This window comes from Liolophura sinensis, chromosome 6 (assembly GCF_032854445.1).
Source record: "Liolophura sinensis isolate JHLJ2023 chromosome 6, CUHK_Ljap_v2, whole genome shotgun sequence".
Classification (NCBI taxonomy): Eukaryota; Metazoa; Mollusca; class Polyplacophora; order Chitonida; family Chitonidae; genus Liolophura; species Liolophura sinensis.
This window is the reverse complement of record NC_088300.1, coordinates 6,919,224-6,945,668: the sequence shown is the minus strand read 5'-3', so window position 1 is coordinate 6,945,668 and position 26,445 is coordinate 6,919,224. Positions and strand designations below refer to the sequence as shown.

Below are 26,445 nucleotides of genomic sequence, written 5' to 3'. Positions count from 1 at the left end.
ATGATATAGTAGACGTATAGGCAACCCGAATAAGATACATTGGCTTGGAAAAGTGTAACCGGAAATAACTTTAGCTGTGGGTTTATAGCAGGGAGAATGGAAGCGTGGATCGATATGCACGGCCGGGGAGCTCTGTTACCACACAGAAACCCACTCGTGAAATTCGATTTACCTATATTCCTGCTCTATTCTGCTCAATCTTCTTGCTCTACGGAACTGCTGGAGCTATACTATCTATAGACCATCAGTGAGCACGCATGGTCTTCCCAAGTAGCCCTGAATACACGCATATTTATATACAAGAATGCATTTACGGGATGCATGTCCCCTAAAGCTGTTGGTGTATTCTCTGAAATGATACATAAAGTTAAGCCAGCGGGTGTTGTATACAGGACTACCTATCCACCGGTTTGTGTACGTACGCGTCCATTCTCGTGGATGACACAATAATGACAACGTGTGGGCGTTGATCCCCGTATCAGCTATTCCTTACACCCATACTGTCCACACTATGTAAAACATATACAGGATCGCATAAGCTTCACCGTAATCAGCCACAGCTATCGTTGTCGATACAGCCATTAACCGTATCATCGTAATGGGCACACCAATTAGCCGTCATGTGCATCTTCCAGTCTGATGTTCCCGTCACCGTATGCATTCAGTTTGTCTTGAAACTTTCCGTCAGCTTCATCATCTGCGTTATGATGCCCTGGCCACTCCTTTGATTTGTGTTGTCTCCAAGGTGAGTACTGGTTGTTGCGATGTTCTGGTGAATGCGTGTCCCTCTCTGACTGAGTAAATCCATGCAGTCAAAATATTAATCCGTTAATTTTAACATTTTCAGTTCGTGAAAAATTCTATGGGAATTTTTATACCCTCCAGTATATGTACTATAAATGGAAATGATGTCTTTAGTCACTCGACACCAATACATTTCCGGACATGGCAGAAGGAAATTTCGTGGCTTATTCCATAGCTTAACTAGCTGAAAGTTACGTTTTGAGTAGAACTATAGTCTGTTTGTTTTAGCCAGTCGCCTATCTTCAGCTGTCTGTAAAATCAGTCATACTCGCCATCAAAATTGTCTTTCGCAATTGTCCTGTAACACAACAAGCTTTACACACTGATATGTTGCAATCAAATCATAAACGTCTGTTAACGTTTGCAAGGGAAATGCAACCAGTGCACAATTTCTGATACGCCAAGAAATCATTGCCTACTCTATTTAAAAGCGTACGTATCCTGTGATATCTTAGTAGGGCTTTGAGTCCGTCCATATCTGAAGCATGCTAAATATGTACAAAGATATTCGCTTTGTGTCAGTATAGCTAGGCCTTCACATGTACAAAGATATCCGCCCGTTGTCAGTATGGTTAGGTCGCTGTGAGTTCAAGTCCAGCTCATGCTGGCGGCCGTACGTGAGAAGGTCTGTCAGCAACCTGCGGATGGTCGTGGGTTTCCCCCGGGCTCTGCCCGGTTTCCACCCACCATAATGCTGACCGCCGTCGTATGAGTGAAATATTCTTGAGTACGGCGTAAAACACCAATCAATCAATCAGTATGGTTAGGCCTTCGCATGTACAAAGATATCCACCCGGTGTCAGTATTGCTAGGCCATCACATGTACAAAGATATCCGCTTGGTGTCAGCACGGCTAAGTCTACACATGCACAAAGATATCCACCCGGTATCTGTATAGCTAGGTATTCGCATATACAAAGATATCCGCTCGGTGTCAGTATAGCTAAGCATTCATGTGTACAAAGATATCCGCTCGGTGTCAGTACGGCAAGGTCTACACGTACAAAGATATCCACTTTGTGTCAGTATAGCTAAGCCTTCACATGTACAAAGATATACGCTTTGTGTCAGTACGGCTAGGCCTACATGTGTACAAAGATATCCGCTCTATGTATGTACAAAGATATCCAATTTGTGTCAGTATAGCTAAGCCATCACATGTACAAAGGTATCCGCCCGGTGTCAGTATGGTTAGGCCTTCGCATGTACAAAGATATCCACCCGGTGTCAGTATGGCTAGGCCTTCACATGTACAAAGATATCTACCTGGTGTCAGTACGGTTAAGTCTACACATGAACAAAGATATCCACCCGGTGTCTGTATAGATAGGCATTCGCATGTACAGAGATATCCGCTCGGTGTCAGTACGGCTAGGCCTACACGCGTACGAAGATATCCGCTTTGCGTCAGTATGGATAGGCCTACAATGACATCACAAGTGGGAAAGTTTTGGAGCCTGGCGTTGAGCAACATTAAAACAAATAAATAAACTTGGATGTCAACTAACTATAAACGTGTATGTGCTGTACTTTAAAAATGTATGGGATGGACCCATCAATTCATCTCTTCATCTGGAAACAGCCGCCCCGTCTACCGGAGGCATTGGGGAAAGCATAGGCAGCAAAGTGCCACGCATTACAGTAACTCAGTCCATATTGACTTACAACAGAACTGTACTTATTGTAAAACTGAAGTAACTTTGTAAAGAAGTTTGATAGAATATCCTTGACACACTGATGTTTGCAGTAAGAACTTGAGCCGTTAATTGAAATTGTCACACAATACACGGGATCGAACAAATGCGACGCCATACGTACGCGCCATATGTACACGCCGTACGTACACGTCATGCGTAAGCGCCATATGCAGGGCCCTTTGGTATATTGGTATCCATCTCCCACCATAATGCTGGCTGCCGTCGTATAAGGGAAATATTCTTTAGTACGGCGTAGAACACCAATCGAATAAATAAATATTGGTATCCAAGTGAGGATATTTTACAATGTCAGAATTTTATCATGAAGTTGGTATGATGGGAAACCGTTGTGGTTTTAATACAGATACACGTCCAAGTGAGATGTAACATCTCGAGAGGCTGTGGTTTCCCTAAAATCCAGTGAGGGTGGATATGTATCTTTTACAGACTGTGCTACATGCAGATTATTTAACGCTAGCACAGTGCCTTCTAGTGAATTATGATTAAGATCGAGGGGTAATTGTCCCTTTTGATTTAAAACAATGTGAACACCGAGGACGGTAGGATCAGCCTTCACCTGGAAATGTAATTGTCTTCTGACTAATGTAGAAGAAAGGACAGGGGATTGTATTTTTTGCCCCCACCAACCATCGTCCAGCGTTTGGTGATGTTTTCTGCACACACACTGCCATCGCCCAGCGGACTGACGGTTTGGTGATGTTTTCTATACACACTTCCATCGCCCGCCGGAATGACGGTTTGGAGATGTTTTGTGTATATACTGCCATCGCCCGCTGGAATGACGGACGGTTTGGAGATGTTTCCTGTACACACTGCCATCGTCCACCGTAATGATGAACAGTTGGGTGATGTTTTCTGTACACAGTGCCATCGTCCAGAGGAATGACGATTTGGTGATGTTTTCTGAACACACTGTTATCGTCTACCGGAATGACGGTTTGGGGATGTTTTCTGTACACACTGCCATTGTCCACCGGAATCACGGACGGATTGGTGATGTTTTCTGTACACACTGCCATCGTTCACCGGAATGACGGACGGATTGGTGGTGTTTTCTGTATAATCTGCCATCGTCCACCGGAATGATGGTTTGTGGATGTTTTCTGTACACACTGTAAGGGCAACATTGCCATTTTGTAGAAAATCATTAAAACTTTAAAAACTTTGGGTGAGAGCGCAACTGGCCTACATTTTGGTGACCCGTAACTAGCCAGTTATATATACCGTAGATTTCTCTGGTGAATGTTGGCGTTCCTGTGGTATATTGACGGACGAAAGACAACCCTGACTGCGGTTTTAATCCCTGGGATCAGTTGTGAAATTTTGTATTAAAAGTCAAGACACTCTTAAATCGTGCTGCCAATAACACTCATGACATACAGAACCTCTGTCGTTAGGACGGCAGCTTACTAACTCTATCGTGTCATTTATACTGTGTGAATTTGTTCGGTCGACGTGGAGTTACAGAACACAAAACCAATTATTCGCGTTATTTTCGTGATGGACAATGTTTACTTTACACATCGACGCTCAAAAAAGATTCCCAGCAAGTATAAATTCGCAGTATAGCCTTGAGCACATTACATGCAATGACTGACATTAAATATTGAACGGTTGGGGTATTTGCGGAGAAGGCAAGCTCTGCCGCTTAATGATTGGGGCTAAATAAACAGGTCGCTTTGGCTTTGACATCTTTGTAGATACTCTATTTAGTTCCAAACTATTTGAATAATAATGGGTTATCGAATATTGGGTTTTAGCTTATAGTATTAACCTCATCGTTTGCCGAAAGGGTATATAAATGCCATATAGGCTGAACAGTATGCTGTGTATAAACCCAAGTATACACATGGGAGTCTGCAAATAGAAGTTTGCCGACCAGGACTTCCTCTTCGTAAAAGCTTAAAATGTAGGAGAATGGTTATCAAAGTCGTGGTTAATTAAATATCGTGGAGATCATCATGCCTAACACTCGACATCTTGGAGAAACTCCCGGTGGGAAACAGCAATGCTTCTGCTGTGTTATCCGTTCATCACAAGCTGAACTACCTGTAAGCGCCCATTGCGGCTTAAAAACTTGCCTTCTATAGTTCGGCTTCTTATGTCACTAAAAACATACTTTCTAGTGGTGTTTTCATACAGATTTGAGCTGGGAACAATTAATCTGCACAAGACTTCGTGAAATATTCATTTCCTGAAATATTCACAGTTCTACCCAAGTATTTGTTTGTTTGGTTTTTTTTTTGACTTTTTTAGACGTTTCAAGTGTCAGTGGAATGTTAATTGTGTGGATTAATTATTGACTACTAAAGACTGCTGGAGAAACACGCTGAGTACACCTGCAATCAATCGATGTCCATATTGATTTCAAATGTCAGAGGTTATCCTCAGAGCATTCTTGATTTTAATGCTGAGGAATTTTGTGTGTTAACTGTGCATAAGACGAATGAATGAATACTTATGGCTATAAAAGTTAATGAGTGACCACAAAGTCCACTCGGAAATGTTCAAACTTGTCAGCTAATGACGTCACTTAGGAAACAGCAATAATCTAAAGATGTGTTCATAAGGGGCGATTTGTCCATTCAACTCGTCGAATTCTTTGAAAATTAACAACAATTCAGACGATGCAAGTCGATAAGTTGAATTCTACGGGTCGACTGGACAGTCGTGCCGTGAGAACGGGGCTTATAGCGGTCGTTATGCGCCATCTAACACGGCAAGTCATGTCAGCTTTTTGTTTGCATTCCGCTCCCATTCTAACTAAGATTCTTGTGATCTAAACTGTCTCTTTGTCGTCGTTTACAGTGTGCTAGTTATCTACTTTTGGTAGCTTTTGTGTTTTCAGGCCATATAGGATCAACAAAATGTTGCTGTTTTCCTGTTAAGTAAAAGTAAATGAATTTGTTCATTCTTTCGGTCATAGGGGTAATGATATCCATGTGGCCAACCGACGGCCTGTAAGATTTGGGCCACACAAGATGCATGGCGCCTTTTACTCAGACACGAAATACCGTACTGCATGTATTAATTCAGGCATGTGGTTATACGCACACGTGATGCAGAACAATTTAAAATTTAATGCCATCATAAACTGTGTTTGTGATGTAGATGTATTTCAGCACCAAAGAAGAAAGTTGGCACAAGCTCAGTAATATGATAGTGATAGTGACATCACGCATATGAACTGAGTTTTCAAATTTATATGAGCTTAAGATAAATAACTAATGTTGTGGTTTTGTGTACAAATTTAACCTATAACTGCGACATAACTGAGAATTGTACATTTCATCAGCACTGTGGGCCAGTGCCGTAATAATGGGATACTAAATGGGATACTAAATACTATAACGTACATGCATATATAGGTTAATTTACTGTGCAATAAAAACGCGTTCAAAGATACCCAATTAGCAAGTCATGAAAATGGCACTGTAAATGGTTTAATTTTGCTTAACAGGTTCAAACTGATGGAATTAATGGTAGAATGAATCAAAACGTGAAACAAAATCGTTCTCAGTTTCACATTGCGCTGAACATATTGCGTGTGGATAGGCCGTTATTTCTAAACACAAGGGTTTCGGATCATTTTTATCCAGTTTGCAGCCTTTCTAATATTTTGGCGAGATAAGGGCCAAAAGAGCATCCTGGAGGCCTGGTCACGCGAAAATATGTTGCTGTAACCGTGGAAGTTTAGTTCAGCATGCAACAGAGTGGGACCAGCCTCCAGGATGCTCAGTCCACCAGAAGAATGTGTTCAGTTCACCCGCAGAATGTGACCAGGCCTCCAGGATGCTCAGTCCACCAACAGAATGTGACCAGGCCTCCAGGATGCTCAGTCCAACAGAAGAATGTGACCAGGCCTCCAGGATGCTCAGTTCACCAGCAGAATGTGACCAGGCCTCCACGGTGCTCAGTCCACCAGAAGAATGTGACCAGGCCTCCAGGATGCTCAGTCCACCAGCAGAATGTGACCAGGCCTCCAGGATGCTCAGTCCACCAGCAGAATGTGACCAGGCCTCCAGGATGCTCAGTCCACCAGAAGAATGTGACCAGGCCTCCAGGATGCTCAGTCCACCAGAAGAATGTGACCAGGCCTCCAGGGTGCTCAGTGCACCAGCAGAATGTGACCAGGCCTCCAGGATGCTCAGTCCACCAGCAGAATGTGACCAGGCCTCCAGAATGCTCAGTCCAACAGCAGAATGTGACCAGGCCTCCAGGATGCTCAGTCCACCAGCAGAATGTGGCCAGGCCTCCAGGATGCTCAGTCCACCAGCAGAATATGACCAGGCCTCCAGAATGCTCAGTCCACCAGCAGAATGTGACCAGGCCTCCAGGGTGCTTAATCCACGAGCGGAATGTGACCAGGCCTCGGGGATGCTTAGTCTAACAGCAGAATGTGACCAGGCGTCCAGGATGCTTAGTCTAACAGCAGAATGTGACAAGGCCTCCAGGATGCTTAATCCACCAGCAGAATGTGACCAGGCCTCCAGGATGCTCAGTCCACCAGAAGAATGTGACCAGGTCTCCAGGATGCTCAGTCCACCAGCAGAATGTGACCAGGCCTCCAGGATGCTCAGTCCACTAGCAGAATGTGACCAGGTTTCGAGGATGCTCAGTCCACCAGCAAAATGTGACCAGGCCTCCAGGATGCTCAGTCTAACAGCAGAATATGACCAGGCCTCCAGGATGCTCAGTCCACCCGCAGAATGTGACCAGGCCTCCAGGATGCTCAGTCCACCAGAAGAATGTGACGAGGCCTCCAGGATGCTCAGTCCACCAGCAGAATGTGGCCAGGCCTCCAGGATTTCAGTCCAACAGCAGAATGTGACGAAGCCTCCAGGATGCTCAGTCCACCAGCAGGATGTGACCAGGCCTCCAGGATGCTCAGTCCACCAGCAGAATGTGACCAGGCCTCCACGGTGCTCAGTCCACCAGAAGAATGTGACCAGGCCTCCAGGATGCTCAGTCCACCCGCAGAATGTGACCAGGCCTCCAGGATGCTCAGTCTAACAGCAGAATGTGACCAGGCCTCCAGGATGCTCAGTCCACCAGCAGAATGTGACCAGGCCTCCAGGATGCTCAGTCCACCAGCAGAATGTGACCAGGCCTCCAGGATGCTCAGTCCACCAGCAGAATGTGACCAGGCCTCCAGGATGCTTAGTCCACCAGCAGAATGTGACCAGACTTCCAGGATGCTTAATCCAACAGCAGAATGTGACAAGGCCTCCAGGGTGCTTAGTCCACCAGCAGAATGTAACAATGTATAAAAAAATGTTTACTGTGCAAACTGCATGAATATATTCCATTTCTGGCTCCATGCAAGAATGAATGTTTGTTACAACATGGAGTCATGACGACTTTATTGTTGCGCCTTATATGGCTTATGTACAAAATGAACTGCCGTGTATGGCGAGCCTAGTCTTATCTATCATGTTTACCTGAGGTGAGTGTGAAATCTGAAATTTTTATATTTAATAATTTTGCTGCTTTAGCGACGCCATATTGCTGAAGCCAATAACTGTTGTTCGACGCATATACACTGGAGTCTGCGTGCTTGTGTGAGTAGGATTCAAACCCGCCTGTTTGGTTATAAAAGGCTTCGATATCCCTGGGAATAACGCCATCGACCATTCGACAGCGGAGGAACTAGAGAAGTAATGCGAAAGCAATGGTAATTCTGTATTCATGCGTCTTCCTTCTTCGCAAACTGAGTGCTTCCGGATTTTACACTGAGCCATTCGTTAGCTCACAGCATCCACACCAATAACCCTCTCGTTCATACCATCTACTTCATTAGCTGTAAATGCTTGGAAGACGTACAATGCCTCTTGGGCCGACAGATTTGGTGGGCCACAAAACAAATCGATGTGGGGATTAACAGATTCGCTAATGTGTACAAAGATCCCTCCATTCAGAATTGAATCCTTGCTATGTGCTGTTGTCGATGATTGGCAACATCAGGTATTAGTAAAACTTCCCATGGGCCAAAATGGATGGGTGTGTAATTTAATTATATTGCTCCATTGGCCCATTAGTCGTGGAACTTTTGGGAAAAATCATGATTTTCACCTTATGACAAATGTATATATGTTATCGTTTGGTGGCTTCGAAAGTCTTTCTGCTTCGTACTCTGCTGATATACGCTCCATGTTTTTCGTTATGAGTTGGCTTCTATTGTTGGACCAAATACCCTGACGATAAAACGCTCATCGCTGTTTGCATATTTGCATTTTTTGTCAAGGCATATGCGGGACAATATGCCCTTGAAATTAGTTAATACACGCGTTTTTTTTTTTTCACACTGCACGATGCCCAAGCGGAATTCTCAGCATAGAAAGATTCAACATCGCATCAGTTCATAATGACAGTCTTTCTGTTAAATAACAAAGAAAGATAGAAGGATATCTATTAAAACTGAGAAAGTAGACCAAAAAACACATAAGTGAGCAAGGATAGCTAAAGATAGCATTTTCAAAAAATTCAGTCAGCCTTTCGCATTATTATGCATACCCAGGTAGGTCTTTGGTTTGCTTCTAACATTGAGCTCTGTTTGTGGCAAATAAGTTATTTAGATAGCCACTGGACAACACATTCTGTTTGTTTTGGGGGAATGGGTATGAGCAAAAGCGGCCCCTGAGATGCGCTGAACTGTTTCAATGAAGACGTTGGTAGGAGATCGTATGTTCATCCAACAGCATACCTATATGTCTAAAGAACCTCAACCCTGATGGACGAAGCAGCAGGTTTGCATCGTACAAACGTACTCCATTTCATGAATATTTAAAGATGTTTGCTACTATAGGATCACGATCAGCCTGTTGGGTTGGTCGAATTCCCAAGGGCACGTTCACTCACGCGTGTTAATGCACAATGAATGCGCATGCACCGGGTGAGTAATAATTCATGGACGTTTTAGCGATCGAGTGCTACTGGTTAAAATATTAACGCCCACATCACTGACAACAAAATTTCGAAATTAATTAATGTCAAACATCTTCAGATATGCTTGTGGAAAGTCGAGACGGGTTCCGGAAGAATGTATTTGTGGGTGATAATTTTGGGGGAAGATCTTCTGCTTTAGAGCTTTACAACAATAATTGCCTAGTATAATAGATACAGGATCGTGGGCGTATCACGGGAGAATCGTAAACATGTTTGTACATGTATTTCTCGCACACCAGATCGACATCAGTCTGAAAGCATCATGTTACTACTCACGGTTACCATACAGTGTAAAACCAGCATCATCAGTCCCGATACATTGTTTTTCTAACAATATCCCCGAATGCTTTGATCTTCATTATTTACTTGTTTCTGTATGGGAATTGTCCGTTGTGAAGGTGCAGTATATACAGGTTACAGCTCCGTGACAGGTCAACAAGGTTCCCAATGAGCTTCTCTTCTGCATTAACCTGCTCTGAGAGTTAATCAAATAAGAACGAATTCATCTGACATCTAAACACTAGTATAATTTGAAAGTAGTTATTAGCCTGTTTTATATAAAACAGATATAGATTCGATGAATTCATACATTTATTTATTTAGCTTATTGGAGTTCAAAGCCCAAGTCTTGATCAATAGCCGTGCAATCTGCTGTAACGAGAGTGACGCTTTAAGTGAATGAGCCATGCAGTCAATTATTGAACGACATAAATAAGATTTTTCTTTATTTATTCCTACAAACTTTGCCGTTTTCCATGCCTGATCAATCATGCGTATAAAGCATAGAACACGCGCCGTCAGATGCATCCAGGCACAAGTCATGCATATAAAGCATAGAACATGCGCCGTGAGATGCATCCAGGCCCAAGAACACTGCACACTTCAGATTTTCCACAGAATCATCTTTCGGTGGGAAAACGAATGTCAGTATTTGGAAGAGAGTAATGTTGTGTAACAAGTTTTGTCTTAACTTCATATGAATAAATGGAGACAACAATAACGTTTATTTCTTATATTGGAGACCTCTGCCTTTCATATCCTCTATCTGGAAGTGTGGATCGAAATTAAGGGTTAATATAACATATCTGCCTGGCGCTAATGCAGATTGGAGTGGACAGTTTAACACAAGAGTAGCCACACCAATTGGGTTTCCTGAGCTTATATTCAGCTGCGGCTTATCAGGTGCCAGGCCTGTGCACCATCATGTAACTAATATTGATTAGTATGGATCTTATTGGAAATCAATGAAGAATGGAAACCCTACATTACCCCCGGGACTGGCAGTCTATAGTCAATTACAAGGGACAAGGTACCTAATGAAATGTCAATCGTACGGCTCAGACTGCGGCTGTCCATTAGTTATTTACACTGTGAAAAAGGGATATTTTTTCATAGAACATTTATTAACCACAGTGGACGGTATTCTGGATCCTATATAAATGGTCTGGATCAACACCAAATATTCTTGCAAGCTTCCCGTTTCAACGATATGGTTAGCCCCCTCCCTTTTTCCTCAAAACCTCTGTTTTATATTCACTTTAAAAAAAAAAAGGAAATACTCCGCCTCAAGGAGTTTAAAAAACTTGAGAGGATAGTTTGCGCATTAAATATCTCTCCAAGTTTGCAACTCCTGGTTTCCGATTAAAGCTATAGTGCATCGTGGACTGTAGTTTGGTTGATGTTCTCCTCATGGATTTTCAAGAACAGAAATTCGCCTCACCTGAAAAAATTTCTCCCCCATGTATAGGCCTATCTGAAAAAAAAAACAACATACAAATATTTTAACTGTTGTATCCCAGGTGGAATCAAGCGTGGAATTGGGCGTTTATCCTTATTACACATAAGGCCAATCCGTTTGTACTAATTTATTTATTTGATTGGTGTTTTACGCCGTACTCAAGAATATTTCATTTATACGACGGCGGCCAGCATTATGGTGGGAGAAAACCTAATATCTACCTAATAATTTGTACTAATTTGTAGTCTACATCCGGTCCAGTGATGACAACCGCAAGTTTATCAGTCATAGTTTCAGGCCGTCAGTCAAAGCATTACAAAAGCCAAAATCCATACGCACACAGTCCTCATTGACTGGTCTTACCTGTTACATTTACCAAACACTGTTAAAACAATGCAATCTCCTAAAATTCCTAATTCGATGTACTCTACCAAGCAGCAAGTGACATAAACACTATAAAACAGTATCTGAGTTAATATCAAAGCTACCGTAATGGAAACTCAAAGGTGGTAATGAAACCTTACCGTTAGGGGCCTACCACTTGTAAATATTGTTATATACGTCTACACTGACGCATAAAGGACTGTACTATATGTAGATATGATTAAACACGTCTGCAGTGAAGCATGAGTAAAGAATGGTCATCATCCTGATGAGTGCCAGTGCATGTTCACTAAATCATATGACTGAGCTACAGATGAGAACAACAGTGGGTGACTTCCATTACGGACGCATTAGCCTACACATCAACATTTACCTAGATTTAACCCTACACCTCGCAATATATAACTGGGAGTTAAAATCACTATGTTGTATGAGCTTGTTTTGCAGTTCTCAGAAGAAAATCCACGTGTCCATCCATTTATGGACATCACCATTATGACGGGACGTGGTTATGAACCTAGGCCTTTTATCTAATTCCTAAACCAATCATAAGACCAACTTCCAAACAACATCAAACACCAAACTACCAAAAAATGCATATAACATATTAAGTAATTAGGACGCTCATTTAAAGAAGAAAGGAATGTTCTAGGCACGTAAATTTACTCAGCATCCAAATCATCTATGTACCGGTTGTTGTTAATTAAAAATATGCTGTGCATGCGCAGTTCCGCTTTGGTTGAAAATGTTCAAATATCCACCATATCATGCAACTCCTGTCCATATTAAGGAGTTCTGCTTAAGCAGAGTAGACTATATAGGCCTATAAAGCCCAACCAAAATTAAAGGCTATACAACGAGTTCTGTATAATTCCCAGACATCACAGGGATTACGTGAAGCATTAATGATTTTTCTGTTCAGTCTCACACCAATATATGTGTATATATAACTACATGTGTCTGTAATGCTGTTAAAATGTATGTACTAAAACATGAATCGATAGTTCGCATGGCTTTTGTGATTCTTAGACATGCACCGTTTGGAGTTTCCCAAAACAGGAGTATGGACAAACCGCTATAACCTTGCAGCGGGAGGAACTTGAGGTAACCGGACGTGCCGTCCGTCGGCCGATTTCGGGTTTTCAGAGTCATCCAGGAGAGATTGGGTGAAGGCAAAAACTAAAATTGGAGCCTCATAAATCGATAGGATGAAGGTGATAGGTATCCACGTTCGTAGTTAGAGTTCCCTGGCGCAGTTCCCGCTACAAGTTAGAGAATACTCGAGGCACGTCGGCCCGGCCGCCATGTCGACATTATCTCCTAATAAATTAACCCATCGATCCACGAGACTAGATTTGCGTGACGCCGCGCCAGCTCGTTACCATGGCAACTTTCGTATGGCCACTTTCACCGTAACCAGGGCTGTGCTCTGCGGCTGCTTGTAGTTGTGAAAATGCAGACGACCGAAGCGAAACTCTCGCAGTTGTTTCCTGTAGCATCAAAATAGTGGACGATTTGGGATGCCGTCACTTGGGTTTGGCCCAAAAAGTGTCAATAAGCACGTCGTTCTCTAGAGCTGTCGTCTGCCTCATTCAAACGCCACATAGAAACAGAGGCTGTTTTCACTGGAATACAATCATCCGGAATGACAGTTTTATTTCACAGCATCATCTCCGCTACTACATTATAACTAAGTGACGAAGGTCGGTAAAAGACAAGAGCTTGGACTAGGCCGACCCTAATTCAGGTATGTTCCACGGTGCATATAGCCTCAATTTAGAAAATAAATATTTACAGGCCTGTATTTATAAATTGTAAATTTAGTCATGCAAAACTGACAAATGTTCTATTATGATGCACTAGTTTCGTCTCCGTTTTGTTGACAATATGTGCTTTGTGTTGAAGAGGGAGGCGCGTGCATGCAAACCGCGAATGATGGCTTAGCTTGTAAAACCAAGTAAGAACAGATTTCAGAGATTTTTGGAATCTGGAAATGGAAGGTGCTACGGACCAAAATACATTCCCTGCAACAAGCAAGTTGAACGCGTTAACGAATGTTAATGCTGGCACTTGTTTACTATGTGAAGCCTGTGTTATTTTTGTTGACTCAGTCGATTTCTGTATAATCTATATACCAGGCCAGACTCTTCAGCTAGTGGTAATTAAAACGCCCATCAATTAGAAGCGCCATTGGTTTCACGTCGCGGTGAGATCAAAGGGCTGTTGACGCGGTAAATGGCCTTTGAGTAGTGAACAGAGGACGTATACTGTACGACTTCTGTTCACTGCCATACGAACCAAAGTAGGGTTATTATATGTTGATGCCATCTATGTAGCGGGAGCATTTAGCCAGACATTGAAAATATGACATATGCATTAGCGGCGAAATGCGAAGGCCTTTTCGTGATGTCGTCGAATACTTGATTTGACTCTGGGCTTACATATGTGTGTGCGCGAAAGATAAACCCGGTCTTTTCAGTTACACTGAGCTTATAGTTACTGCACATTCTGCTCTCCAGAACGCTCTCTGTGTACGGCGCTTCAGTAGCTGTTATAGTGGGCATTTATATTTGCTGGCGGAAGCCTTAAAATCCACGCAGAAGCCAATTCAGGCCATCGATCAAAACAGTACACGTATTTTGATGGCAGATAGCTGATGGGCCGCGAAACCGAATGTCTCGTATCCCATCCCTCTTCTACAAAATGCCAAGATCAGCTTTGTTCCGATTTTATTAGATAATTATTAATATATGGGTAAAGCCGACACTTGTGGTTTAACCATGACCATCTACTGCAATTCTACATGTTCTTAAGATTCCCATTTGTTGTGTTGTTAAGAATGTTGTGTTGTGTTGGATTGTGTCGACCATATTAAGCCTACAGACTCATTCACAGCTTGTGGAATGCATGCTTTGTTACTATTGGAAAGCCCCTGCGAGAGGAGGCTGTATACAGTGAATGCATATAAGTAAATCTCCTGTAGGTGTGTAAATGCATTGGTGTATTGATTAGGTCCTCATTAGGGGTAAATGGATTGGAAACAGTGTGACACGCACATATGATTACATTCACGCCAAACTGGTTCTGCCACTCAGGCCCCGGACGAGGGTTTGATCAAAGAACCATTGCATGGCGTTCACCAGGTTTCACATTTCACCCTCTGATGTTGTTGTACTTTTGTCTTGGATATTGTAGTGTAGAATACTATATATCCTCAATTTTATTGCTACTCAAAACTTATCAGTGCATTTGCAGGGATCATTAACGGTTATATCAATACCCACATTACCGTTATTACTAACCGTCACAGCACAACCACATACATTAGGTCCCAGTGCATTGTATACTGCATACAAAAAACATCACACTGTTATAGCATACACAATCCTGTGTACAATAATGAACTCCTTGGAGCCAGTTCTTTATGGACTAATGATTTGATCATTTTTTAAGATTCTAGCAAAGGTCTGTGCAGGCAGACAATAGACATTTAAATATCATTATTCGGTGTTCTATACATTGACAGTGTTTGCGCACCTGCACGTAAATGCTAAAGTTATTTGTACGGCTGGAAATGGTATGACTGGGTGGGGAGAGTTTATGTGTGTGTGAGGGGGGGGGGCGGATAGGAAGGGTGTGTGTTGAAGCTAGAAGGCGTTGGGGGGGGGGGGGGTGCAGGGGAGGGGGGTGTTGGAGCTAGAAGGCGTTGGATTATTGGGTAGATAGGCCTATTATTGAAAAATGCACGATAGGTTTCTGGTAAAATCTGGTGTATTATTGTTGTAATGCACTGAATAGCTATGAGACGTTTTGGAAGTGAGAGCTGTTATGTATATGTGAACACTACATTGGTATTGGAGCAATCTGCATAGTGTGGATGGTAGCTTTGCTGTGATGGGAAATTAACAAGGAATGTTGGGCCCATTCGTCTTAGAATACTAACCTGACACACGGTGCATAAAACAGGGATATAATATTACCATGTGTTGTCCATTCATCTTCTAAACTACTGCAAATATCGTCGAAAAGTTCTCCTAAAACCGTCCATACTCTGACGACCTATATCACGTGATGATCCCAGCATACCGAACACCTGCTGCAAAACATTACTGACAAGATCTGTGAGGTTGCAATTTATCACAGATTAGCAGTGGAAAATTTCATCCAGCAACAAGTAAAACCTACATGGCAAGCGAAAAATACATTTTTTGGAAAGCCTTGGCGTAATTCATATAATTGTGGAAGAGTTGAGATGAGCACAACAGCATTACGTATATTTGTGGTATCTTGCTACAAATGCCAAACATTCCCGTTTTCACCTTCAGTCTACATCGTTCTAACCGTTTTTGTCAAGACTTGAACCTGTTTGCGTCGTGCTTTAGAATATTGATATTGTCGTATTGGAAATATAATTAAGCCACGCCTAAACAACAGCATATTAAATATAGATGAGAGCTAGGAGGATAAAAAGGCCCGTGTACAGAAGTAAATTTAGACGGCTTGTACACAGTTGATTCAGGGAGATATTCCAACTCAATGCAGAATAGGATTAGCTGTGTTCATTCATACCTAGTGACAACTGTGTTGTGTGAAGAACAGCTGTACCACTATATATAAAAATATGGTGGTTTGATCCACCATCTCTGATCTGACCCACTGTATCGCCCGGATATGTAAGTTCTCGATCCACCGTCTATCATATCCCCAGGCAATGATTTTTTTTTTTTTTTTTTGATTGGTGTTTTACGCCGTACTCACGAATATTTCACTTATACGACGGCGGCCAGCATTATGGTGGGTGGAAACCGGGCAGAACCCGGGGGAAAACCCACGGCCATCCGCAGGTAGCTGACAGACCTTCCCACATACGGCCGAGAGAGAAAGCCAGCATGAGCTGGACTTGAACTCACAGCGACCGCATTGGTGAGAGACTCCTGGGTCATTACGCTGCGCTAGCGCGTTGACCAACTGAGCCACGGAGCCCCCCCCCCCCCCCCCCCAGGCAATGAATTCGGATTCGTGAGACTTCGATTCAGTGTCTCTTAATATGCTCTACCATCGACAAATTCGTAAGATTTCGACCCACCGTGTCTGGTTTGCCCAATTATGTCGTCCGGATTCGTGATTTTTCTTTTCACTGTCTCTGATTTACCGATCTATCTTACGGGTTCGTGATTGTTCAATCCACCGTCTCTGATTTGCCCAACAATCGTTCAGATTCGTGATTGTTCTATCCTTATTCTCTGATTTGCCCAACAATCGTTCAGATTCGTAATTGTTCTATCCGTAGTCCCTGATTTGCCCAACCCTATCCAGAGACTGTGAGTATTCAATCCAGCTGCCTCTGCAGAAAGTTTATAAGACATTGATTTCCGGTATCGATATGCGTAGCTATGCGACTGCCAGTGGTTCATACAGCCCATAAATATGAACCCAACCGCCTAACACAAGGTGATAAAGTTATGTTCTCGTTGCTTACTTGCATACACAGTTGATTTAATATCACAGCAGAATGGATCACGTCAGTTTAGTAGGTAGTACAGGAAACGATGCAATCGGTGTACACTACATACCTTTGCCCAATAGAGTGATTGCGGTCCGATATTTCGTTACCTCGTTAAATATATTGTTTTTGCCATGCTCAAGGTTGGCAAATGTCAATTCAATACGGTCAATCTGTGGGGATTTGGCTGCGTGCAACTGTCTGCATTGGGAATCCGGTTATGAGATGATTCAATTTCACAGTTGTGTACAGACATGGACAGCCGGACACTGAGAAAGTCTGCGGGGTCCATAGACGATGAGGATCCGTAACCTTATATCCACAACTCTCACTGGGTATTAGGACTGGTGTCCGGCTCCCTGACAATTAATTAAGGCCTGACGAAGATATAATGCAAAAACTACTCCCGGTAATGAAATTAATTATTTGGTGAAGAGGTTGAATGTCGTGCCTGGTATAGGCAACTGCTCGCTGTACCTGTGTTACAACAGACACATTTGCCCGCTGTCCTCCATGGAGGTTGTTCACAGGTCACACAATATGACCAGTTGCTGACACTCCACGTGGTACTAGGTTTGGCCACTGCGACATTTAACCGATCGGTGCCATATAAACCTCGTCTATACAACTGACGTAAAAATGCCTATTGTCTGAGATATTACTGACCGTGACGTCAAATGTCAGTATTGTACAGCCAATAGAGGTATGCACCCCTGTGGATTTATGTCCGAATTGTTTATACCACTGCTGTGAAATTGTCATCATTAAAGATAGATGTTATTATACGGCAAGATATGTAGGATTCTGTTCACATCAGGTATAGACTGATGTAGCAACAAGTAGTTTGTTCCATAAATTGTACTGAATAAACTACAGCTCACAATCGCTGTGTAAATGAAACAGACTTCTTTTCCATAGTACAACTTATTGCATGTGATGTTTTTTTTTATCTAGTGTAAGAGAAATTTTGGACTTTGTCGTGTCCAGTGATGTTTTTTTGTTTGGGATTCTTTAAATTTTCGTTTTCTCGTCACCAGCCAATACTTCATGCTCTTCCGCTCCGTAAACTGATTCCGCTTATAGGCTCTTGATAATTTGATAATTTGATAATCATATGATTGCGTTGCAGGGAACAATAGTCTTTAGACAAGGATGATTTTTGTTAATAGGAAGGCGAAAATGAGCTGAAATGCAAGCAGATGGATTGACGTCATAGAGTTTAACTCAATTTACTATTCGTTCTTCTAAAACCGACATTGTTGAAAAACATGCACAAAAAGAATATCCATAAACTCAATGTTCCGCATCAAGGCAATTTGATTACGCGATCGCCTGTAATGGCTACCACTGCATCCATGTAATTGCTACACGTGACAGATTACAAGGGCATTTATAGTAAGGGCTTATCACAAAGATGTGGCGTTCTGATGGCATCACAGATGGATATCAAAGGCTGAAAAACCCCCCTTTTGTGTGACACACGGGTTAAATGTTTTATAGACCTATTTAAACTCTGTTTTTCACTTCTTTGTGGATATGTCCATTGCTTTGATAATTTTTCTGAGATCTACAACAACAACGTATCAGTGGACATGTCTATCGTCTAAGTTAAAACGACATATGCTATACAAAGTGACATTGGACACGAGCCAAGCTAAGACAGAGCACAGATAGCGTTCATTTGCTTCACATGGCACGTGTATTTGTCATTCAATTAGATCGTGGTTATGGGCAAATCTACTCCTGGCAATGTGAGCCAGTGAAATATTTAACTCGTTCGATAGAAGTCGTAAAGATCCACGCTATAATTTATAGCAGAGAAATCGTGTAGAACGACAGCGGTAAAGCCGTGACAACGGATAGGTGGAGTATCGAGTGAGGAAATAGACGAGGATGACAGATGTTTTGCTGCTGTCATAGTTATGGAGGACCACGTGATGTGGTTTACACAAGAGTCGTGGATCCGGCTGAAAACAGTTGGCACATACATCCATATCGTTAAATGAGTTCACACTGAAACCTTAAGTGAGTTAAGTGATGCTTCACGGGCCCATGAATGAAAATTTGATAATCGACGCCAACAGATTTCAACATTTTTTTTCTTTATATTAGTCTGAAATTGATGATCGGTCTGCCTACACAAGGCCTGAAGGCATGGCGTGGTTTTGATTATTGGCTATGCAGTGGTTATTGGAAAATCCGCCTTTTCCTGAAGAGATAATGTTTACTGAACCAATGATAATATTAAGGCTGTCCAAATCCTGTTGTCTGATCAAACAGACTGGCATCGCTATAACATTTAGCCAAGTATAGTATGTGTTCTCTATAAGACTGATCCAATCGACGTGCTGGAATGACATCGTCAAGTTTACCTGCTGACAGAAGATGTTTGCATGGTAAGCAAATATTCCTTGGATGTGTATAATCTACTGATATCATTATATGTTATGAACTATATATAGGCCTAAGAGCCATGACTCTCGAATATAAGCATCATAAGAAGCATAATGCTTTTCCCAGAGCTATAAATAGTGAGATTCCTACAGATAGATTTATCTGTACTGAAATTAAGCCCCACATGTTGAACTCGTCAAAAGAGGTTTTATAGGTGTGCAATTCCTCCTCAGAAATTAATATTTCAGCCCCGTTAGCGGAGTCATCTTTATGACGTCATATCAAACGTCAGCACCTCTCAGTGACCTGGCACCGAAGTCGATTAACGAATCACTCGCCCATGAAAAGCCTAACAGGCATTGTGACGTCATGCATATAGCGAACATCACACTGCATCGGACGACACATTCTGTACGTCGTTAGATTAGCTGACGCTGGTACAGCGGCTGCACGTCAGTGGTGATTGCGAGTGTAGATATTTATGCAACCTTAGGGTGCATAAATTTGACCGGGTATCGACACGGTGGAAACGGGTGACTGCGTTAATATTTTAGTAAGTGCTTCTTCTGCCTGTGGGTTTGGAGCTATCATCAGATCCATAGAGATTTTGCTGAGGTAGTTCCAGTGGCTTTTTATCTGGCCATCAGAAAAACATGTTTGGAATTATTATGTTTTTTCGTTGCTTTATTTACGCTACTTTACTTAATACAGATTTTTGTTGGCTCCATCTCGTTATGACGTATTCTCTTAAATGTTTTATGAATGTATCATGCACGTTACTAGTCTGGTTGTACATAGTTAATTCATTAATGTAGAGGGCGCAGTTTGTCCTGTATTGACGCTGATAAAAGCACAAAGCAGATCGTTAAGCCAGGAAAATGTTGGACTATTATCTTTGGGCTATGTAGTATTATCCATAATTGTTACTTTATTACTGGTTTTGTGTATAGGATATATGGAAAGCTTGATTCTTATTTCTTAATACGTAGTATATGATATGTTCTAGCATTCAAAACTACAAAAAGTTTATCAGATTTCTTCTTGTGGCATGAAAATCGCTTTAAATTGGAGTTTTCATAAGGCCCCATCGGCCAGTGCTGTCAAAACAACATTGATGGTTGGGGAAAGCGAGGAGGGCTTGGGAGGGGGGGGGGAGAGGAGAGCAAATTCGGGATATATAAGCTGGTTTCGCGTTCCCAGTGTGTTCATCGATTGCGTCATTTCCGAATATTTCCCATCATTGACGAAAAGAATGTAGAAAGTAGAGGTGTTATTAATAAATGTGAATTATGCCTACAAAAAACCTGTTTTAATTTTTATTTCTGTTGTTTATTGGCAGTTTCTTCCTTCATGCTCCTTAAAGCTATACTCTACGTTTTATAGTACCTTTCATGTATGCTTTAAACACTACCGTAGTATATTTTGTGAACTTGCATTAGTGTTATTTTTTTGTATTCTTTGGAATGCCGACGTTAAGTAATTCAAAGAAAGCATTCTGTACATCATCTATTCCGACATGCAGTGGAGATATGAAGATTGCATATTTGACTAGCACAAAGCTATACCTTAAGCCTGCTTAACACTGTCAGTGCACTGTCATGTACAGTTCATCTGTGTAACATGTACTGACGAAATATATATATACCTTCTGCGAAATATTTGAAAATGCATGAGCCTGAATTGTATTTGGGCCACATCTGTTAATGGAATAATGTTAGATAAGTCTACGTTTCTTTTATAAGAACGAAATTGCAAGTCGATTATTTCGTTTGTAATAAATAATGAATATTATTCCTTGTGTTACAGGCATATTTCAAGTCCTCAGTGCCTCCGTACCACCATGACAACCATGTACCCGTTGGGTCAGGAGAATCACATGATCTCGAAGACGCCCGTGCAAGACGATGAGGCCGAGGAGGTCAAGGTCGCAACCTTGACACCATATGCACACAGAAAACTAGCAATACTCGCACTTATAATTAACCTTCATTTTGGTAAGTCGATGGTTGCAAGTGGAATATTTCCCAATTCAACACTGCTACAAATTGTCGGCATTTATTAGTTAAATTTGAGTAAACCGTGGTCTCGATTGCACGGACACCTGATTTATACCGGACACCATGTTTGTGTTTATCATATTTGCGAGCAGGAAACTTTTACGGGCGTGCAATATTGGCGTACTTTTAAAGTACTAGTCAAAGTGGCCAAATCATCAACTGTTACAAATCAGGGACAACTCTGTACATTTTAAAAATTGCGTATTTCTGAATCACAATTCCGTACTTCCCAGGAAAACAGAGAAATCCCGCCATTGCCTTCTTCTCTGAGGCTGAAAAGTTATGAACTGATTATTTGGTTTACAAGCAACACGATTCAGTCAGCATGATATTTTACAGAACAAAGTATGTTATTAGCTGTGATTAAGATAGACTGTCTTAATCGCTGATGATATGCTTGCCGTGTTGTTCGGCTAAATTTACCCTGTATACTGTATACATGAGATTGTCTCTTTGGATGTTATGCGCGCTGTGAGCTGCGGCGGGATCATAACCCAGTGTTTTACGAAATAATGCAAGACTTTTATATACGGTGGATACTTCAGTCAGTAATGAGTAAGTCGTTGTTACATACGTACAATATTGCGAAAAGCACCGATATCAAGTACCAATATATAGCTCCAATGCACCGGATGTTTCTTCGATTAGAGTGGAGGCGAAGTCTTTAGCCATCATGTAGAGAGTGAATTGCGCTGAAGCGATTGAAATCCTTCATGTTTTCAGCTGTGTGAAAGTAACAATGAAGGCAGCTCGAATTGATCCTGGCTCTACAGATAAGCGGGGTTCCATTTTTACTGGCTGTCAATATCGAACAATGCACCATACCAGAAATAGCCGCTAACACTGGACTGTAAAGTAATATGTGCACTGGTGATCCTGTCAGGGAGTGTAGATTCTGGCTGGCAGAGGGACGGACTGTATAGCGTACAGCCTAATCACGCTGATGTTTTGTGTGTATGTCACACCACACAGGTGGGAGGGTGAAAACCGCTAAGTGTAAGGGAAAACCAATAATCTCGGCTTGATGTGCGAATTCTGCCAAGCGTAGGGAAATCAACAAGATTGAGAGAGGAAAAAAAGTAAAACCCATCGCAGACAGCCAACCCAATGCAACAGTTTAGGAGAAGTGGAACTTTTAGGGAATAACCTTAGGTTCTCAAATTAGGGAGGCCAAATACCTCCGCTGACTGTTAGCTGAGGTCAGACCATAGCCAATAAAGCTAGTTTAACTCTGAACACTTGCCAAGCCGTGGCGTTATGTAAAAGTTTTCTACAGCTGTAGAAGTACGACAAAGCGTTAAAGAAAGCAATCATCCCCAAGAAACCACTTGTATTTTTTGTTAAATGTTGGTCAAGTGGTGTGCGAAAATTAAGGATAATTATTAACCTCCAAGGTACAAATTCTTCTGTTCAAACAAGTGAAAATAATTCAAAACGACCCTTATATCAGCTTTTGTTAAATGCCAGGAAAGCTGATTACAACTGATCTATTGTCCATATACAGATATTGTTCATGTCAAAAGAATGCTGTATATATTAAAATATTACTGTAAGATTGGAGAATACAGACAAAGCCTCTCCAGTGAGAGGAAAATTCCCATCACGCTATCACCATAAGTGTGTTCATGCTCAAAGAGCAGGCTTTACGTGAAAAGCAATTCATGGCATCTAATCTTGTTTTTGGAGGGTGCTAGCGGCGGAGAAATGTGGGGGAGAAGTCATCAATATACAATGTACAGGTAAACTTTACTGCACCACTAAGGAAACTGTCCCAAATCTTTACCAAAAACTAATCCTCTCCCTTGCTAACTGGGACTTAATACGAGTCTAAGCTGCAGTGTGGATCGATGGGAGCATACAGTCCTTGGTTGATACCATTGCTTCAAGTAGTAATTACAGATAGGCACAGACTATTGAAAGTCTTTGAAGTGACCTCATGCAAGGAGAGAGATTAATCTAAGTCCCCGCCATGAAGCTTCGGAGTCCGCTGACATGTCAAAAGATACAGTATTACTGATAGGCTCGCCACAGCTAGTCTTGAATTGATATACAATAATTCCAAAAGCGATGAATAATGCATTGAAGAACATATATCGATAAATCAACACCCCCAGATCTGATTCGGGCTTTCTTAGAGGTGTCGCAATGCCCTAAAGATCTGGGCAAAATCTTGGTGTTGGCGCGCAGCCAGGGAACTGTTGTTGTCTTCCTATAAGACGAATCCAGAACGTGGAAGTTCACCATGGCAAAGCAAACCTTTACACATTTTCTTCGTGGGTCATCCTGTAATCTGGGTTCTAGGTTTTACGCTATCTTGGTTCTGCATACAGTGCCTAGTTAACAGCACGTTTAGAGCCGTTTAATTTCCCTCACACAAAGTTAGTTGGCGCTGCTTCCATCATTATGATGTAGACATTGATTAATTTATTTTATTTCACTGGAGTTTTACGCTGTACTCAAAAATATTTTACTTATGCGACGGCCGCCAGAAATATGTTGGCCATGAACTTTTGGTGGTTGACGTAACCAAAAAATCGTTTGCGGGTTTTAAGCCTTGAATAACACATCGGTCGGTTTCGCCACGACGCGAAAACAGACCAATCGTTCGCGCAAATTTGTTACGTGAACATGTAACTAATAAAGTCATCTACAGTACATCCTAGCAGATTTTTTCCTTTTATTCACTGTGTTATAAAACCGGGCAGTACTTAGACCTCCCGACGTACGACTGGACAGGAAGTCAGCATGATCTGGCATGAACTCAGTGGTCGCGTTGGTGAGAGTCTCCTGAGTGACTATGCTGCGCTAGCACGTTGACCACTAGGCCACAGAGCCCCGTCCCCCTTCCCCGCCACACATATACACACCGAGGAAAATAGGGCATGCATAAATCGATAATTTAGTCCGGGTAATGCAGTTTCTTCCACCCGTGTAGGGAATTGACCGCCATTTCATCACTGAAATACTTCGCTACAATATGGCTGCGTTATTATGAAAGTGGCGCTATAAGCCCTACTCATTCAATCATAGCTGAAATATTCTTGAGTATGCATGGCATTAAATACCATTCAGTCAGTGGATAAGTCAATCCCAGGTGTTAAAGTTATTCTTCGAGTTTAAGTTCGAGCAAGCTGAGATTTAATTTACACGAGATCTATAAAAGCTCTGAGGGTTTCGTGAGGTAGAAGTAGTCCTTCTGACTACAGAAACCTTTGTCTTACATCCAGCTAGTGGTAGGTGGGTCAGTGGGAGCTCTCTCTAATTACCCCCAAATTCAGTTTTATTTGACCTGGTGCCTATAAGGCTGACACCAAGGCTTCATTATAATGAAAACATTGTAATGGAAAGGCCACTTAAAACATAGATTAATTATTGCTAATGAGGGATTTATTTTACACAAAACTACAACACTGAAACCAGATGTAAAATGTTGAGCATGGTCTAAATAGCAAGAATCACCAACTTAAGACAGGATTATGTGGTGGAAAGGTCACTTAAGAAAAGGTCAGTGGGCGATTGGCCCCGAATGACCCTTGAACATGTTGAACTCTTAGAAATGAAAGCTGGTGGGAAATGTAAAGTTTCATTTCTTCATCATTAAATCACCAACTTAAGCGGTTGAAACGTAATGTAAGACTCGGTCAAAGGTCAGTCTGTTGCCGTGATGAAGTAACACTTACAGCTTTTATAGCTCTCATGTCTATTAAATCTCAGTTAATCACTCTAAGACATCCCATAATGTCTCCCTACTAAAGCTTATCTCTCATTTTTTTCTGATTCCAGGTATACCAGCCATTGTGTTTTCACTCCTCTGTCAGATCGACTACGAGAACGGTGACATTAAGGCGGCTAGGAGGAAAGGTGGCCTGGCTTACAAGCTCTCCATAGCCGCCATTTGTATGACGCTTTTCTTCGTCCTTCACTTCATTCTGCTACACATCTTCGTGTTCCCGTATACTATATACCCCAAGATCTTTAACAGCTGATTTCCTTAGGACCAATAAAAACACTGCCCACCACGTCTCCTACAATCTCAGGCATTCTCTTTGATTTTTTTTTTTTTTTTTTTTTTTTTTTTTTTTTTTTTTTTTGCACAGTTCATGAAAATTTTCGTCGGGTGACAATTTACATATATACATGTATGGGTTCAAAGCACATTCCTACGTGACATTTCTGTGATTGGAAACGTTAATTTACTGTTGTCATGTTTATGTGTATATTTATGTGTGTCTCCGCGTGTGTACATATTACAATCACTTTTCGGATAATGGCAACATAATCTGACTTACAACAGACATGTGTATTCTTGGCAATGAATTGTGACATATTCGGTTCATTTAGATTTTATATGTCATCCACAGTGACTTATGGACACGCTCTCTTCGCCTATATTCTCGCGAGTGTTATATAAGGCCGCCTTGATTGGCAGGAAAATAAACTGAAAATGATGGCATTTTGAGGTGTATGTTTTGGAATATCATTCGAACAGCTTGTGACGTGCATTGTGCACTAAATGCCATGCAGAATTGACACTCAAGGACATGTGATGCATTTGGTGAGAATCCCTGGGTAAAGTGACAAATGCATTCAACCGCATGTAAGCAATAGATGTGGAGTCTAGATCTGATGGAAATATGCAGTCATAAAACATATGCATTCGTGTGAATCATACGCGCATTTAACGGGTGTCAAGTAGAATGTGACAAATGCATATATGTGAGAAATCTTTTGTGAAGGTCGGGAGTGCAACACACAAATACAGTCCATTAGGCTGAAGTGCTACACGCAAATACCATATATTGGTACGGAGTAGGCCCCCTATAGCTTACAAGAATCATGCATTGTGGCTGCATAGGATGCACTGCGCAAATACAGTTCATTGGGTCGGAATGCAGTACGCAG

General features: G+C 41.8%; 1 protein-coding gene across 4 annotated transcripts; it reads left to right on the top strand.

Annotated features, from left to right (window-relative positions):
- The first annotated feature begins 548 nt into the window (after positions 1–548).
- Positions 549–25,574, top strand: LOC135469258 (uncharacterized). 4 transcript variants are annotated; one of them, XR_010444302.1, is made up of 3 exons: positions 549–745; positions 21,293–21,480; positions 25,327–25,574. XR_010444302.1 is itself a non-coding variant. In XM_064747854.1 (3 exons), the coding sequence occupies exons 1-3, from the start codon at positions 19,478–19,480 to the stop codon at positions 25,527–25,529; spliced, it is 402 nt and encodes a 133-aa protein (XP_064603924.1). In that variant the 5' UTR covers positions 19,421–19,477; the 3' UTR covers positions 25,530–25,574. The 4 variants fall into 4 exon arrangements, 1 of the variants encoding a protein (XP_064603924.1); XR_010444301.1 differs by lacking the exon at positions 549–745 and adding an exon at positions 13,063–13,336; XM_064747854.1 differs by lacking the exon at positions 549–745 and adding an exon at positions 19,421–19,488.
- The last annotated feature ends 871 nt before the right edge of the window (positions 25,575–26,445 follow it).